This window comes from Dendrobium catenatum, unplaced genomic scaffold, assembly GCF_001605985.2.
Source record: "Dendrobium catenatum unplaced genomic scaffold, ASM160598v2 fragScaff_scaffold_249, whole genome shotgun sequence".
NCBI classification, from domain to species: domain Eukaryota; kingdom Viridiplantae; phylum Streptophyta; class Magnoliopsida; order Asparagales; family Orchidaceae; genus Dendrobium; species Dendrobium catenatum.
In genome coordinates, this window is record NW_021318711.1 from 2,650,128 (window position 1) to 2,665,738 (window position 15,611).

Sequence of the window (15,611 nt, forward strand, 5' to 3'; positions counted from 1 at the left end):
GTAGGGTACTCACCACGAGACTCTTTATGATCTTCCGATTTCATCCAAAATTGAAGAGCCCGACCTTGCAGGTGAGATTTAGCGATGCTAACCTGGTGGGATTCAGGGATATGACATGATTCAAAATAGTCATCTAGTTGCCTAGCTCATTCCCTAAAGTAGTAAGTGTCCGAGGAATCATCAAAGGTGAGTAGACGGTAGGGTGACTCTAAGTGAGGTCGTGGAGGCCTAGGCTCAGGTCTAGGGTGATAAGCTGAGTGGGGCATGTAATTAGAGTGGGGATAGTCAACGGGTTTCTCCGTCATAATTTTAGTCGTAGTGTCCACTAGGTTAATGATGTTATCTAAACTCTTTTGGAGTCTTATCGGATCCATTGGGAAGCGTCAAGTGACACTCAAAGATGGTTGGGTGTAAGGGGCGTCATTGAGACAACAAGTAGGCTCACTTAAACTCACTAAAGGGTGCAAAAATTGTTCGGACAGCAAGCTACGCTAGTGGGTTAAGTAACCTAGGCACTTAGGAAGGTTGTTAAGTTGAGGACAGCATCTAAAAGCTTAAGAAACTAGCCTACAATTCACTAGATGTGTGCATGAATGATGTGGACAGCAATCTACAGCAAGGCATAGAGTGGTCCAAGTGTTTAGGAAGGTTTCTAGAGTGTGGACAGCATCTAAACACTAGCTTAGGCTAATTAGTGGACAGCATCTAGTGTCCACTAATTGTTCCAGGAAAATTTGGACAGCAGCTTATACTAATGGTGTAAGCACCATAAGCACTTAGGAGAGTTGTAGACTTGATGGTAGCACTAAGACACTAGTGAAAATGACTTAAGCTCCACTATATGCGCGCAGGAAATGCATGGACAGCAAGCAAAAACAGAGAATTACAGCTATCTAAACAATGATATGCATGCGAACTTTTAGACCAAAGTTTGGCTAAACCCTAGGATGTTTTCTAGCATGCATAGCCTATGCTAGCCATGCTCTGATACCAAGATGATGTAAAACCACATGCAAAAGGAGCTTGATAAGAAATTTAAGAATAATTGACAATGAAATCTCAAATAATAACTTATTGAAATAACAAGCAAATTCATTAAAGAATCTTAGTTTTCTACTTGCTTAGGCGAAGGAGCACATATAGAGTAATCAAATCTAGTAGATAAACAAAAATAGTAGCAATGAGAAGAGCTATTAGCTAACAATCCACAATTTAATAATGAGAGTTTCACCTCGGGGATTGATCACTCAACTACACTAGGCTTTGGCGAGAGAAGATTATCCACATTAGAGTTGAGGTCACTCCGAGGAAGAAGGCACCTAGGATCGTCGTCCTTGGATAGGTGGCCGGAGTGGTGGAGGATGATTGTCGTCCAATGATGATCCAACGTCCCTTTGACCTTTGCTTGTCGATCATGTCAACTAAGGTGTAGTGGATACGGTCGAAGTATTCTTCAATGGTGTCGTCGAAATCAAAGCCCACGTAAAAAAATGGTGATTGGATAATGTCGACTTGATCTCGATCGTCATGCACAAATCCAAAGTTCCATTCGGGTTTCGCTATGCATTCTCGCCAAGGGTTGAAGGAGTACCCAAGGGGAAAGGAGGTGGAAGGGCGTCGTCTTCTTCTCCTCTTGGCTTCAAAGTTCCCACGGGAGAGAGTAGGGAGAGAGGGTGGTGGGAGAAGAGGGAAGAGGTGGGCGGCGGGATTCCCAAGAAAAAAAAGGGGGGGGGAGGCCGGCGGGTGCAAGGGGAGAGGGGCTAGGGTTTGGAGAGATTAGGTTTAGTGGAGTGTATGTGAGATTAATCAAAATCTGAGAATTAATTTCAGATCAAAGGCATTAATGCCTTGAATGGGGGAGTTAATGAGGGGAGCAAAGAGGGGGAGGTCGGCAGTTTTGAAGAGAGAGGGGGAGGAGTTTTAATTCAAATTCTGAAATTAATTTCAGGATTTGAAAATTTGGGAGGGAGATTTATTTGAAATTATTGTTTTAATTTCAAATGGGGGAGTGGTTTAATGTGGCAATTAGTGAGGGGAAGCCTCATAGGAGTTCGGCGGCATGTAGAGGGGAAGGAGGAGGGATTAAGGTGGGAACCAAGCTCTTTTCGAAAAGGAACGAAAAGTTGGAGGGAAATTAATAACTCCTCCAATTAGGTTTCATATGAAATTTGAATTTGAAAACTTTCCTTTTTTAGATTTCGCAAATAAGGAAAGTTTTTTAATTTCAAAATTCGGTAACTCCTCAATTTAATGCGAGACATCGATCAAGGAGCCATCATGATGATTGATATCATCATTAAGGTTTGAGGCAAGCATGTGGCCGGCGGCCAAAGGAGGGGCTTTTGCCGTCGGGTTGGGGATCTTGAAGGAGCTTGGAGTTGAAGTGGAGGAAGTTAGTGGATGAAATGATGTGTGGGATGCGGGAACGGGTGTGTAGTCGGCGGCTATGGGAAGAGCTAGGGCTGGCGGGTTTGGGAAAGAAAGAAGAGCGGGATGAAGGGGATAAACCACGAGCCACGGACTCTTCCAATGACTGATGGTTTTGCTTTTGCCCTCACCTTGGGCTTTCTCTCTCACTTCTCTCTAGCTCTCATGCAAGAAGAGTAAGAAGAAACAAAATAAAATCCTCATTCAATCATTCATCATCCTCATTACAATAAGAAATGGTCATATATATAGGCCTCAAAATGACAAAGCAAACAAAAGATTAAAATGATGGGAGTGATTTTACTCCTTTTTAATTATTCAAAATTGATGGCAAAATAAAGATGTAAGGGCCTTGACTTGGAGCTTATGATCCATTAAGTAATTGTTCTCAATCTAACTCCATATAAGAAAATAAAAAATGTGTGGGGGTATGTATGGAAAGTTTACAATCAAGATAATGCATCCTGACATTTCCAATTAGAATATGAAATTATTAATAGCCCCCAAGAAGACCTTTCAATTTATAATTATCTTTCTGGGCTTTAAAACTTATTGATGGAACTAGCTGATATAATCTAAGCTAAAGTACCCGCTAAATCTCTTTTGAAAGTTCTAGAGATTCATCAGAAAAACAAAAGAGATGAACTCTTGATGAAATTTTGTCTTGAACGAGTCTATTCGTTCAAGTTTGATGAACCATGATCCCTCTCCTTCCATTATTATGTGCTTTAGATTAGTACTTCATGAAGAACAACACTTGTGGCATAAACCATATTTCAACAACATCAAACACTCAAAAATGTTGTTGTATATGCAGTCCTAAAAAAGAATAAAGAAAACTATATGCTACTAATATGATGCTTGTAAGGGTTAGAACTGCTAATTGTGAAAAGAAATATTATAATTATTGTAAGAAGTTTGGGCATATTATTAAGGAATGTTGGAAACATCCTAATAATTTATAATCAAACTCTAAAATGTAGTCATTATTGATTAGGTTGTACTTGTAGGTATAGCAATTGTGGATAAACTTGAGGTTACTCCTGAATTGGTTCAACATATGGTAATTAAAGTTGTATTGGCTTTAAGGCTCTAAGGTACAAACATGCTATCCTCTTCGCTATGGCTTGTGGATTATGATGCTTCTAATCATGTGATTGGTGCTTCACATTTTCTTCATAATGTTAGGTTGTATCATTGATCATTATTTATTCATATTGTTAATGGTAGTTAATTACCTATTAAAGTTATTAGGGTTATTAATCATTTAGCGAAAGATATCCTCATATATGCTAACCTCTCTATTAATCTAATCTTAATCGAATAATTGATGGATAATAATTATGATGCTTGATTTTTTCATAATGGTCATATTATGCAGGATCAAGTGATAAGAAAAATACTCCTACAGTTAGACAACTATTTCCCTTCCATCATTCTATCGGTGATTTTATTTTATTATTTTGTACTACTGTAAATCAAAATAATGTTATTTGGCATAAACAATTGGGTTATCCAAATTCTACTATATTATCTCATGTAATAAATTATGTCTTATTGGAAGATCAATTTTCTTCTCATTCTTCATTTGGATACTCAATGTGCAAAATCGAAAAAGCAAAAGCCTTTCTTTTCCATCACATGGTAGTCATGCTGAAATGTGTTTTGATTTAATTCATAATGTTGCTTGGTGTTTCACTCCGATTATATCTCATGCAAAATATAAATATTCATTAGCATTAATTGATGATCACATGAAGTATTGATATGATACTACCAGGAGTTAGCGAGAAATTAATAAGAGCAATTGTTAAAAGCTTTCCAATATAAAGTTATCGTTCACAACAAAGAAAGATTTTGTAAATTCGTAGTTTTCAACTTGCTTAGGCAAAGAAATGCACTTTAGATTAACCAAGACATTTCGATCTAACTTCAAAGACGAGTAAGTTTTATAAGCACAATAACAAAAATCCACAATTTAATAATGAGAGGTTTCACCTTGACGACCTCCTCACTCAATCACTCGTGGGGTTAGCGGAAGAAGATGTTCCACACTAGAGAAGATATCACCACTAGGAAGCAGGAGCCCCAGAACTTCGTTGATGGAAAGGTAGTCAGCGACGGATGGATTAGTGGACGTCCCATGATCACCCACGATCCGATGGGGAGGTGTTCCTCAACTGACGGTGCCAATGCGAAAATGATGCGGTCTATGTAGTCTTCCACGGAGTCGTTAATGTCCAAATTAAAATCGAAGAAGAGAGATTGGAGGATGTCGGTTCGGCCTTGAGAATCCTCTACGAATCTGTGATCAACGGCGGGGTCGTCCATGCACTAACAAAGGGGGAGAAGGGTTGAGTTCTTCTCTTCTCAAGAGATAAAGCTCATGAGAAAAGCAAACTCAAGAGAGAAGGGGGAGGAGTGGCGGTCGGCTAAGGAGGAGGGGAAGTTGTTGGGCTAAGTTAGGGTTAGGGTGGCGTAGGGGATGAATTAAAAAGTCTGAAATTCTATTTCAAATTTCAAAAGGGTGTAGGGAAATAATTTGAAACTTAAAAGGTTTTCCAATTGAAGCCTATAGGGAGGCCAGCGGCATGTGGGGAGAGGGGGAGGGGAATTGGGAGGGAAAGCCAAGTTTCCAAGTTTACAAACTCAAATTAGGGAAGAATAAAATAAATCAATTCTAACTTAATTTTAGGAACTTTCCTAATTAAAAACGACTAATTTAGGAACGTATTTGAAATTTGAATTTGAATTTCAAATTGGATTAAAATCTCTCCCAAATTAAGTGGGCTAATTAAGGCAATAGTTAATGATGATTAAAATCATTATCAAGAGGGCAATGGTGAGGTGGCCTGTAGTGGAGCAAGGGGATGGGGGGAATTGGTGGTATGAAAGTTGATCAATTGGTGGGGGAGGGGCCGACGGGCTAGAGGGTGGGCGTGGGTGGCCGACGGGTGGTGGGTGGGGTGGAGTTGGCTGACGGCTTGGAGGCTTTAAGCCGGCGGCCAAGGACTTGGGCTAGGTAAATTAGATCCACGAATTGAACACTTTCCTAATATGGATTATGTCAGTTTGGGAAATAATTCAAAATTTGAATTTGAAATCAGATTTTGCATTGGAGTTCCCTTCTATGCTCCACTTTTGGAAAGAGGCAAGATAATCAATTTTGGATCCATGGGAGGGGAAGGCCGGCGGTTAGGGTTTGGGGTTTGGGGTTTGGGTGTGGGTTAAATGGAAGGGATCTTGTTGAGGTTAACCGGCGGCTTGAGGACTTGAAATGGCCGGCGGTTGTTTGGGAAAGAAGAGGTGGCTGGATGTAGGGGAAAGGAATAAACGATAAGAAAATACTATGAGTACTAACCGCGAGTCCCGGAATCCACCGGCGACTGACGGGTGTTGCAAGGCTGCCAAGGCCCTCTCATAGAGTTTATCATCTCAATAACTCATAAAGAGATCAGGCAAGAAAATTTGAAATTTTTCATTCATAATCATCATCATTTTACAATGGAAGAGGCCACAATATATAGGCCTAGAAAATAAAATAACAATGACTCAAATGCCCCTTGGGCTACAACTTAAGCAAACTCAAAAGAAAATGTACAATCGTAAATAGCAAATAAATAAACTACAATACATAAATGCATCAAAATTAAAGACTGTGAATCGTAGCCATCAATCTACGATTCCTACGCTAATAAACTCGTCAATAATGTATGTCGATGTCCTCATCAAGTATACTTGGGATTGACTTTTTGTATTAGAAAAACAAAGTATTCTCTATCTTTCAAAATTTTGTTGCTTATGTTGGAACTCAGTTTTCATCCCGCACTAAAGTACTGAGGTCCGCTATGAATGAATATATGTTATGTAAATTTTATGATGAATTTCTTAAAAACAAGGAAATTATTTCAAAGTAATCATGTTCTTATGCAACTCAATAAAATGATTTGTTGAACTTATCATCTCTTAGATATTGTTCGGACCTTATTATTGAAATCTTAAATTCCAACTAATTTTTGAACATGTAGTACTAAAACTTTAATTTTTTACTATCTTGTTTTCAAGAGATGTTACCCCCACCATCTTTCTAGTATAATAATGTTTCACTCTAACTTTTCTAGTTTATGAACATCAATTTTGATTTTCTCATATCGACCATGCTCGGTTGGGTCATCAATTAGTTTTTTTAATACTCAACACTTTAAGTCATCTAGTATAGCAAATCTTTTATGTTATTCTCTCATTCTATATTATTCCCTAGACAATTCTTTATTCAACCATCCAGCTTTATCTTTTAATTTTTTTGCCCTCATTAATATCTCTAGTTTTATATAATGTACCCAAGATACTAGAGCATCTCATACATGTATCACTTAATCTTCGAGAAAAGGATCAAAATGGTCTCTTGACTATTTATAAAGGAACAAAATTGTCCCCAACTATATTAAAAGACTATTTTGAATCCTCAAGTTTTTAAAAAGAAATCAACATAGTTTCATGGTAGGACTGTTTTAGTTCTTCTTTAAGAAGTTGAGAGATCAAAATGATTATTTAATATAGTTGGAGATATTTTTGGTCATTCGGAAATAGTCAATGATCCATTTCTCCTTCATCTTTGTATGCATTTAGTAATAATTTTCAATTAATATTTTTAAAAGTTATATATCATATGTTTAGTCAATATAGTTGGAGAAATTTCTTTGTTTGAATTCAGCTCATATTCGAAATATTTCATTATATTAACGTTGTAGTTTGATTCATATTATTCGTAACGAGCATGTTTGGGTTGAATTGACTTGAATTGGCGCCTTGTGATTTATAAATAACCGTATTAAATAAGAGTTTAATTTTAAGAGCTTTTTAAATGTAGGATTTGGTGGAGATTTATATAGAAGTTTATAAACTAGGATTTTAATTTTACAAACTTTTAAAATGTAAGATTTGCCTATTAAATATATTTTAGAAAATTTATTAAAGCTTTTTTCGATGTTTATTCTAGCTGCAATCCCTCAGGCAAGAACATCTATCTTTTAGTGTAGATGTTCATTCTATATGAAGAGTAACATTTTGCTTGAAATTGACGTGGGACGTTTTACTTCCAACTTTTTGTTTATAGCCAAAAATTATAAAGTGCAGCCACAACACAATTCTTGGCACTAAAAAGAGTTGCAATTGGCGGGAATTTTGTTAGCTAGTGCAAATGGTAAATGAATGAAGACGAGTGGTCATAAGCTTACTAGTGCAATTGCTTGAACTTGTCCGGAATGGTCGGGAAATCATGTTTTTTTGAGTGTTCGTTTGTCCAAATTAAGTGAACTCAATCTCTATGCAGTTTCTTGTGAATGCTCTAAGATTTGTGCTTGAATAAAAAATGTACTATCAAATTTAGGATTTTATCAAGCCAACAATCATGATTATTACCTTTGAACAAGGAATAATAATAGAAGATTTGGAGTCGAAATGCACTCCTTCCCATCACATTTTATATTCCCTTCTCTTTATTTCTTTTTCTTTTCCTTTTCTCTTTTATTTTTTCATTTTCCTTTTGTTTTTTTTTTAATCTTACTTTGCAGGCTTCATTATTGTGTTATATAGCTTCTGGAATACCTTACTATTGGTAATAGTTATTACTTGCTCTCTCTCTAGCTATATTATGATGTTTATTAATGTTATCCTCTTCATTTTGAATGTTTACATGTATGGCTGTTAATTTTGACAACCTTCTAGTTTGTTTCATATGATTCTTTCGTTAAATTCTATTCAGTCTTCATGGATCTGCAATGGAACATGTACCTGAGAGTTGGGGCATGCCCACTTCAATTACAATCCCAATTTATTCGCTTTTAAATTTTGTTTACTGTAGGCAAGACTAGTCTAATGGGCTCCAACTCGGTTGATTTACTTCAGAGTTCTACTGGAGTTCACTTTTCCGGTCTTCACCTCAATGAGCTGGAAAGAAGAGATTTGCAAATGGAGAAAACAACTTCATCTACTGAAAATGCTTACAGGCAACCATTTATAATAGGTTACTGTTCGTTGAATGAACATTATTTGGCTGAAATTTTATATTTCTTTCAGTTTGTCTGGGTTTTTAAAGGGCCACACTGTACTGATCTTGAATGGAAACTTTGGATGTCTATTGCATCATAACTCCAGTTATATTTTTCAGCAATTAGAATCTGACTTGACATGGTTAGTTTAATGATTGATAGGGTTGGACACACTGAGGCTGCTTAAATGCATAATCAAGTTAAGTTTCATCCTGACTGTAAAAGTAGTTAATAACGTTGGCTGTGTGAGAACGAATGGTATTAGTTACATGATGGATTTATCTTGCTAAGGTGCTGTTAAATTGGTCATGACAACAACAACAACATCAAGCCTTGATCCCACTACATGGGGTCGGTTACATGAATCCGTTTTCTCCATTGGGTCTGGTTAAGAGTCAAATTCTCAATTAAATCTAATAAATAAAGACCTTTTTTAATATTTTCTAACCAAGTCTTTTTAGTTCTACCTCCACCTTTCATAGGTTAAATCTAACACATCTATTTTATGTGACCAAACCATCTAAGGTGACTCTCTTTAAGGTTACAAGAAGGCATGATTGTTTTTGGGGCTTTTGTATAGGATTTAGTTAACTTTTAAAATAAAATATATATAAATAGAGTGAGGTGTATGCCTCATGCCAGCAAGGCGAGGCGCACCTCAAGGCAGGCCTCATCCAAGATGAGGCGTAAGCCTCATAAAAAAAGCTCGAGGCATAAGCCTTGAGGCGTTTTTTACTAAAATTGCGCTGAGGCGGGCCTGAAGGCGAGCCTCATATTGCGCAATTTTAAACAATGACCATGGAACATTCTCTTGCAAATCTCTAGTAAGAGCATTCATGACTAAAGCAAAAAAGATATGGGCTTAAGACTGATCCTTGATGTAATCCAATTGAAATTGTAAAATACTTGGTCAAACCAACTTGTGTTTGAACACATGTAACAGCTCTAGTATACATATCCCTAATGACTTAAACACAAGCATTATTAATCCCTTTCTGTTTTAGAACTAGCACTTATCTTGGAACTTTATCATATGTTTTCTCTAAATCAATAAATATCATATAAAGATCTTCCCTTTTCTCTCTATACTTCTCCATCAAACCTCTCAATAAATATATGATTTCCATAATAGACATACCCGACATGAATCCAAATTGATTTTCAGAAACTTTAGTATCACATTGTTACCTATGCTCCATAAGTCTCTCCCATAGTTTTAAAGTATGACACATCAACTTAATTTCTCTATAATTTACACAATCTTGTGCATCACCTTTATTCTTAAAGATATGAATTAACACACTCATTCCCCACACATCTGACATCATTTTTAGTCTTCAAAATGATATTAAAAAGTTTAGTAAGCCAAGAAATTCTTTCATCTCCTAAGCATTTTCACTTCTATTGGAATATCATTAGGTCTAACAGTTTTTTCACACTTCATTTTCTTTAAAGCCTCTCTAATTTCATTTTTAGTAATACGTTGATAAAAAGAAAAATCTTTACTTTCATTTAGAGTGTTAAGGTCACTAAAGTGAATCGTATTTTCACAAACTTCATTGAAAAACTTAGCAAAATATCTCATCCACTTTTGTTGAATATCCCCTTCCGAAAAAAGTATTTTTTGATCTTCATCCTTAATGCACTTCACTTAAACTAAATTCTTACTACTCCTATCTCTTTGTTTGACTAGCTTATATATATATATATCTTTCGCCCTCTTAGTATCTAAATTATTATATAAATCATTAAAAGCTAAAGTTTTTGCTTCACAGAATGCTTTTTTAGACTCCTTACGTCCAATTTTATATCTTTCCCAATTATTAGAATTTTTACATATAAACTAATTTTTATAACAAAGATTCTTATTTTTGATTTTTTATTACATATTTTGATTATACCACCTGTCACAAACCGGCCCGATCAGCTCGTATAAGTGAGACGAGAACGGAGGTCGGACGATAGACTAAACTATCAAATTTTTAAAACTATCATCTTAACATTTAAAAGAGCCACCAAAACAATAAAATTTAAAACACAAACATAACCTCAAACAGATTCATATAATTATCTTTCTTTTGGAGCGCCTCTTCTACTGTAAACATTTTCACCCCTTCTATTCATTTTGATTAATTTAAATTTACCTAAAAAAATATTAAAAACTAACAGTAAGCTGATGCTTAGTAAGTAAAAACACGATTCTAAACTACAGTAATCAAGTCAAAATGAACAATATGCTAGATGTCACATTTCATTTGAACATAACATAAATTGATTTCTTACAAATATGTCATTAAACATATCATATCATAAAACCATATCTTTCATTTTTATTTCCATATTCATATCCATATTCTTAACTTTCTCATTTATTATATATTATAACTGTCATAGGAGCCACCGTCTAGTACCATAAAAGTACTCCTTTGCTATTTCCTTTTTCATATCATTTTCCATTTTAACGTGCACGAGTACAGCGTCCTCAGCTAGTACCATAAGGAGGTGAGCTCCATCAATTCAGCATGCACATACAAGCATTCAATATAACAATCATATCCTATTCACATAATCTCATTTCTATAACATATAAATTTTATCATATAATGTCATAAAATATAACAAAAAAATTTGCATGATCAATCATTGGACAAGAGTAAAGATTTTATAAACATGTTTGGTCTTTCAAAACATATAATTTGAAAGAAACAAAAATCATTACAGTAAATAAATAACCATGTATACTTACAGAAATTAGGAAATGATTCTCTATGCTAGTCCTCCTTCCTTTGAGAACACCACAAATAACACCTTTAAGAATATATTTTAATATTCAACGGCTAAAGTTAATCATCTCAAATTTAATGAAACTACTCCTATAAAACTTCTAAAATTTCTCTCTCCCACTCCCTCTCTCCAAATGATCATATAAAGCAAAATATATATTCTAAAAATTCATAATTTTGTACAATTACATAATTTAGCCAAATTAACCCTTTATTCTAATCCTAATTTAATTTAATTTAATTTCTATTTTGGATTTAAATTAATTAGAAATTAGGAAAATAATATTTTGAGAAAAATCTTAAAATTTCACCGTTAGAATAATCCTACAACCCTTAATAAGATTTCATAAAAATGAACATTTGGGAAAAACACTAATTTTAGAAACCCTAAAAATTCTAGGAGAAAAGCATATTCTCATGTATAAAATCGTTTCCTAGATCTTCCCTCTTAATTTCTTAAAGAAATTTTAATGATTCCACAAAACCCTAAATTCTTCATTTCAAAAATCCAAGGGAAAGATAGAGATTTTTAGGTTTAGAAACATACCTTAGTGCTCCTTAGGCTTTCCCCTACAATTTCCCTCACGAACGACCGCCGGAAACTGCCTTAGCAGCTGCCGTCGACTTGCTCCCGCCGCCCTCCTTCCGTCCGTCTCCCTTTCTCTTCGTTCGGCCTAGCGGGAATGAGAAGGGACCGAATCCCTTCGGTCCCTTAAGAGTCTTGGACGGTTAAGGATAAGTCCAAAGACCAAATTGCCCTTCAATGCTTCACATTCGCTTTAATATTAATAGGGGTAATTTAGGTATATTCAAACTTCTAATATTTTTTTCTATAAAAATAAACAAAATTAAATTTAAGTTATATATACCAAATTTCTTAGAATTTTGCCTAGAATTTTATAAAATTATTTTCGTCAAATTTTGACGACTTTGGAAAATTCAGTTAAATCTCGTTGCGGCGCATCGAAAAGCGTGCGAGATCTAAAATTGGCATTTTTCGGATTTTACAATTCTCCCCTCCTAATAAAAATTTCATCCTCAAAATTTACATACAACTTTTAATTACAAAATAAACATCTTCTATTTCCATTAACATAAACTCAACATTGGAACAAAACAAACTAAACATCCGATATATCATAACAAAATAATTTGATGAATCCAAAATATCTGACATAACATAATAATTTAAACTACTAAATCCAAAACATCAGATTTAACATTACCAGTCACTAAGAAATAAACAATAAAACCATCTCAATTATCCTTGTCAATATCTACGGATTCATTGGGCTCCTTTTGAGTCAAAGTGTAAACTCGCGATATGGCATTCTTCCTGGATTAATTTTGCACTGAACCTGCAACTGATTGTTCCATCGTCTTGGGTTTTTCATAATTCCTCTATGAAGTTGCTTCACTTGATCTCATTTCTCCTGAAGTCTTCTGAACAAATGCAGGATAATATTTTGCTATGTGTTCAGGATGATGACACCAATAGCAAGTGTTTGAACCAATCAGACATTCACCCTTATGTAATTTGCTACACTTAACACAATGTTTCGTGACTTTACTTACAGTTAAACCACTGAATCCACTAGAATTAAACTTGGGCTTCTTCCCATTTGATCACTCAGTCTGATTGCTTTGTATATCCTCTTTAAAACTCTTCCTTTTATGTTGGTCCATTCTCTTCTGAGTATCTTGCAAATCTGATTCAATCCTTCGGGCCCTCTCTACCAGAGTAGAATAATCCTCAATATCAAAAGGAATCAAAGGTTGTCTAATGATATCCTTCAAACCAGATAAGAAATGATGACATTTCTCTTATGCATTGGGTATCATATGTGAGGCATATTTGGAAAGTCTAGTTAACTCGGCCTCATACTGAGTAATAGTTTTATCACCTTGTACCAATCTGCTGAATTTATCTTGCATCTGTTTTCTAGCTGACATGGGTACATATCAGTCTCAGAACACTTTTAGAAACTCTCTCCATGAGACTTGACTGCTGGGTCTCCCTCCAAAAGTTTCTTATAGCTGGCTTGCCACCACCTTTCTGCCTCACCATCAAAGGCAAAAACATCAAGAGTTTTTATCTTCAGGGCAGGACATACCCTCCAGGATCTTCTGCTTCTATTAGTTCACTACTTGAAAATATCGGAGGCTTCATATCTTGGAACAACTTTAAATTTTTATCTATTGGAGAGCTTCCACTACCTCCAACCTGGGTTTGAGTGTTCTTAATCATTTGGGTCATTGCCGCCATCATTTGCGTAAAAGATTCCATAATAGAATTGATGCTACTACTTGAAGGCTTTGTTACAACTGGTATCTCCCTGCTAATTTCTCCCGTAGTGCCATCAGTGGCATCATTTTTCAGGATCCATGGCTCTGATATATAACCGATAAAATAAAATTAGTAGTCTATAACACACATACCCTATACCTTTTTTAACCTATAGAATCATCCTATTGGTTCTTCCATATTGATCAATATTAAACCCTTTGCTCCGATACCACTTTTTATCACGATCAGGCCCGGTGAGCTCGCAAATGCGAGGCAGGAACGGAGGTCGGACGATAGACTAAACTATCTAATTTCTAAAACTATCACTTTAACATTTGAAAGAGCCACTAAAACAATAAAATTTAAAACACAAATATAACCTCAAACAGATTCATATAATTACATTTCTTCTGGAACGCCTCTCTTATGGTAAACACTTCCATCATTTCTACTCATTTTGATTAGCATAAATTTATCTGAAAAAATGTTAACAACTGACAATAAGTCGATGCTTAGTAAGTAAAACACGATTCTAAACTACATAACATAAATTGAACAATATGCTAGATGTCACATTTCATTTAAACATAATATAAATTGATTTTTTACAAATATGTCATTAAATATATCATATCATAAAATCATATCTTTCATTTTCATTTTCATATTCATATCAATATTCTTAAATTTCTCATTTCGTATATATTACAACTGTTCCAGGAGCCACTGTCTATTACCATAATGGTACTCCTTTACTATTTCTTTTTTCATATCATTTACCATTTTAACGTGCACGAGTACAGCGCCCCCAGCTAGTACCATAAGGGGGTGCTCCATCAATTCAATATGCACATACAAACATTCAATATAACAATCATATCCTATTCATATCATCTTATTTCATCTCATTTCTATAACATATGAAATTTATCATATAATGCTATAAAATATAACATAAAATTTTACATGATCAACCATTTGACAAAAGTAAAGATTTTATAAACATGATTGGTCTTTCAAAATATATAACTTGAGAAAAATCATTATTGTATATAAAGAACCATGTATACTTACAGAAATTAGGAAATTATTCTCTATGCTAGTCCTTCTTCCTTAGAGAACACCACAAATAACACCTATAAGAAAATATTTTAATATTCAATAGCTAAAGTTAATCATCTCAAATTTAATGAAACAACTTCTATAAAACTTTTAAAGTATCTCTCTCTCCCTCTCCCTCTCTCCAAATGATCACATAAAGCAAAATATATATTCTAAAAATTCATAATTTTATACAATTACATAATTTAGCCAAATTTACTCTTTATCATAATCCTAATTTAATTTAATTTAATTTCTTTTTTCGGATTTAAATTAATTAGAAATCTGGAAAATAATATTTTGAGAAAAATCTCAAAATTTCAGCATTAGAATAATCCTACAACCCTTAGGAATAAACTTTGTTAAAAGATTTCATAAAAATCAACATATGGGAAAAACCCTAATTTTAAAAATCTTAAAAATTATTGGAGAAAAGCACATTCTCATGTATAAAATCGTTTCATAGATCTTCCCTCTTAATTTCTTAAAGAAATTTCAATGATTCCACAAAATCCTAAATTCTTCATCTCAAAAATCCAAGGGAAAGATAGAGATTTCTAGGTTTAGAAACATACCTTAGTGCTCCTTAGGCTTTCCCCTACAATTTCCCTCACGAACGGCTGTCGGAAACCGCCCTAGCTACTGCCGTCGACTTGCTCCTGCCGCCCTCCTTCCGTCCGTCTCCCTTTCTCTTCGTTCGGCCTAGCGGGAATGAGAAGGGACCGAATCCCTTCGGTCCCTTAAGAGGCTTGGACAATTAGGGATAAGTCCAAAGACCAAATTGCCCTCCAATGCTTCACATTCGCTTTAATATTAATATGGGTAGTTTAGGTATGCTCAAACTTCTAATATTTTTATCTCTCAAAATAAACAAAATTAAATATAAGTTATATATATATATATATATATATATATATATATATATTAAATTTCTTAGAATTTTATAAAATTATTTTTGTCAAA

At 34.6% G+C, this 15,611-nt stretch overlaps 1 protein-coding gene across 4 annotated transcripts in view; it reads left to right on the top strand.

Annotated features, from left to right (window-relative positions):
* Positions 1 to 15,611, top strand: part of LOC110098771 (uridine kinase-like protein 4) — a 114,287-nt gene that overhangs the window by 28,284 nt on the left and 70,392 nt on the right. For 2 of the 4 annotated variants that reach the window (XM_028693295.1, XM_020825698.2), the window contains exon 2: positions 8,291 to 8,452. In XM_028693295.1, the coding sequence (XP_028549128.1) occupies positions 8,305 to 8,452 (148 nt within the window). In that variant the 5' untranslated portion in view covers positions 8,291 to 8,304. The remainder of the gene's footprint in view (positions 1 to 8,290; positions 8,453 to 15,611) is intronic. The other 2 variants (XM_028693296.1, XM_020825720.2) reach the window with 1 other exon arrangement.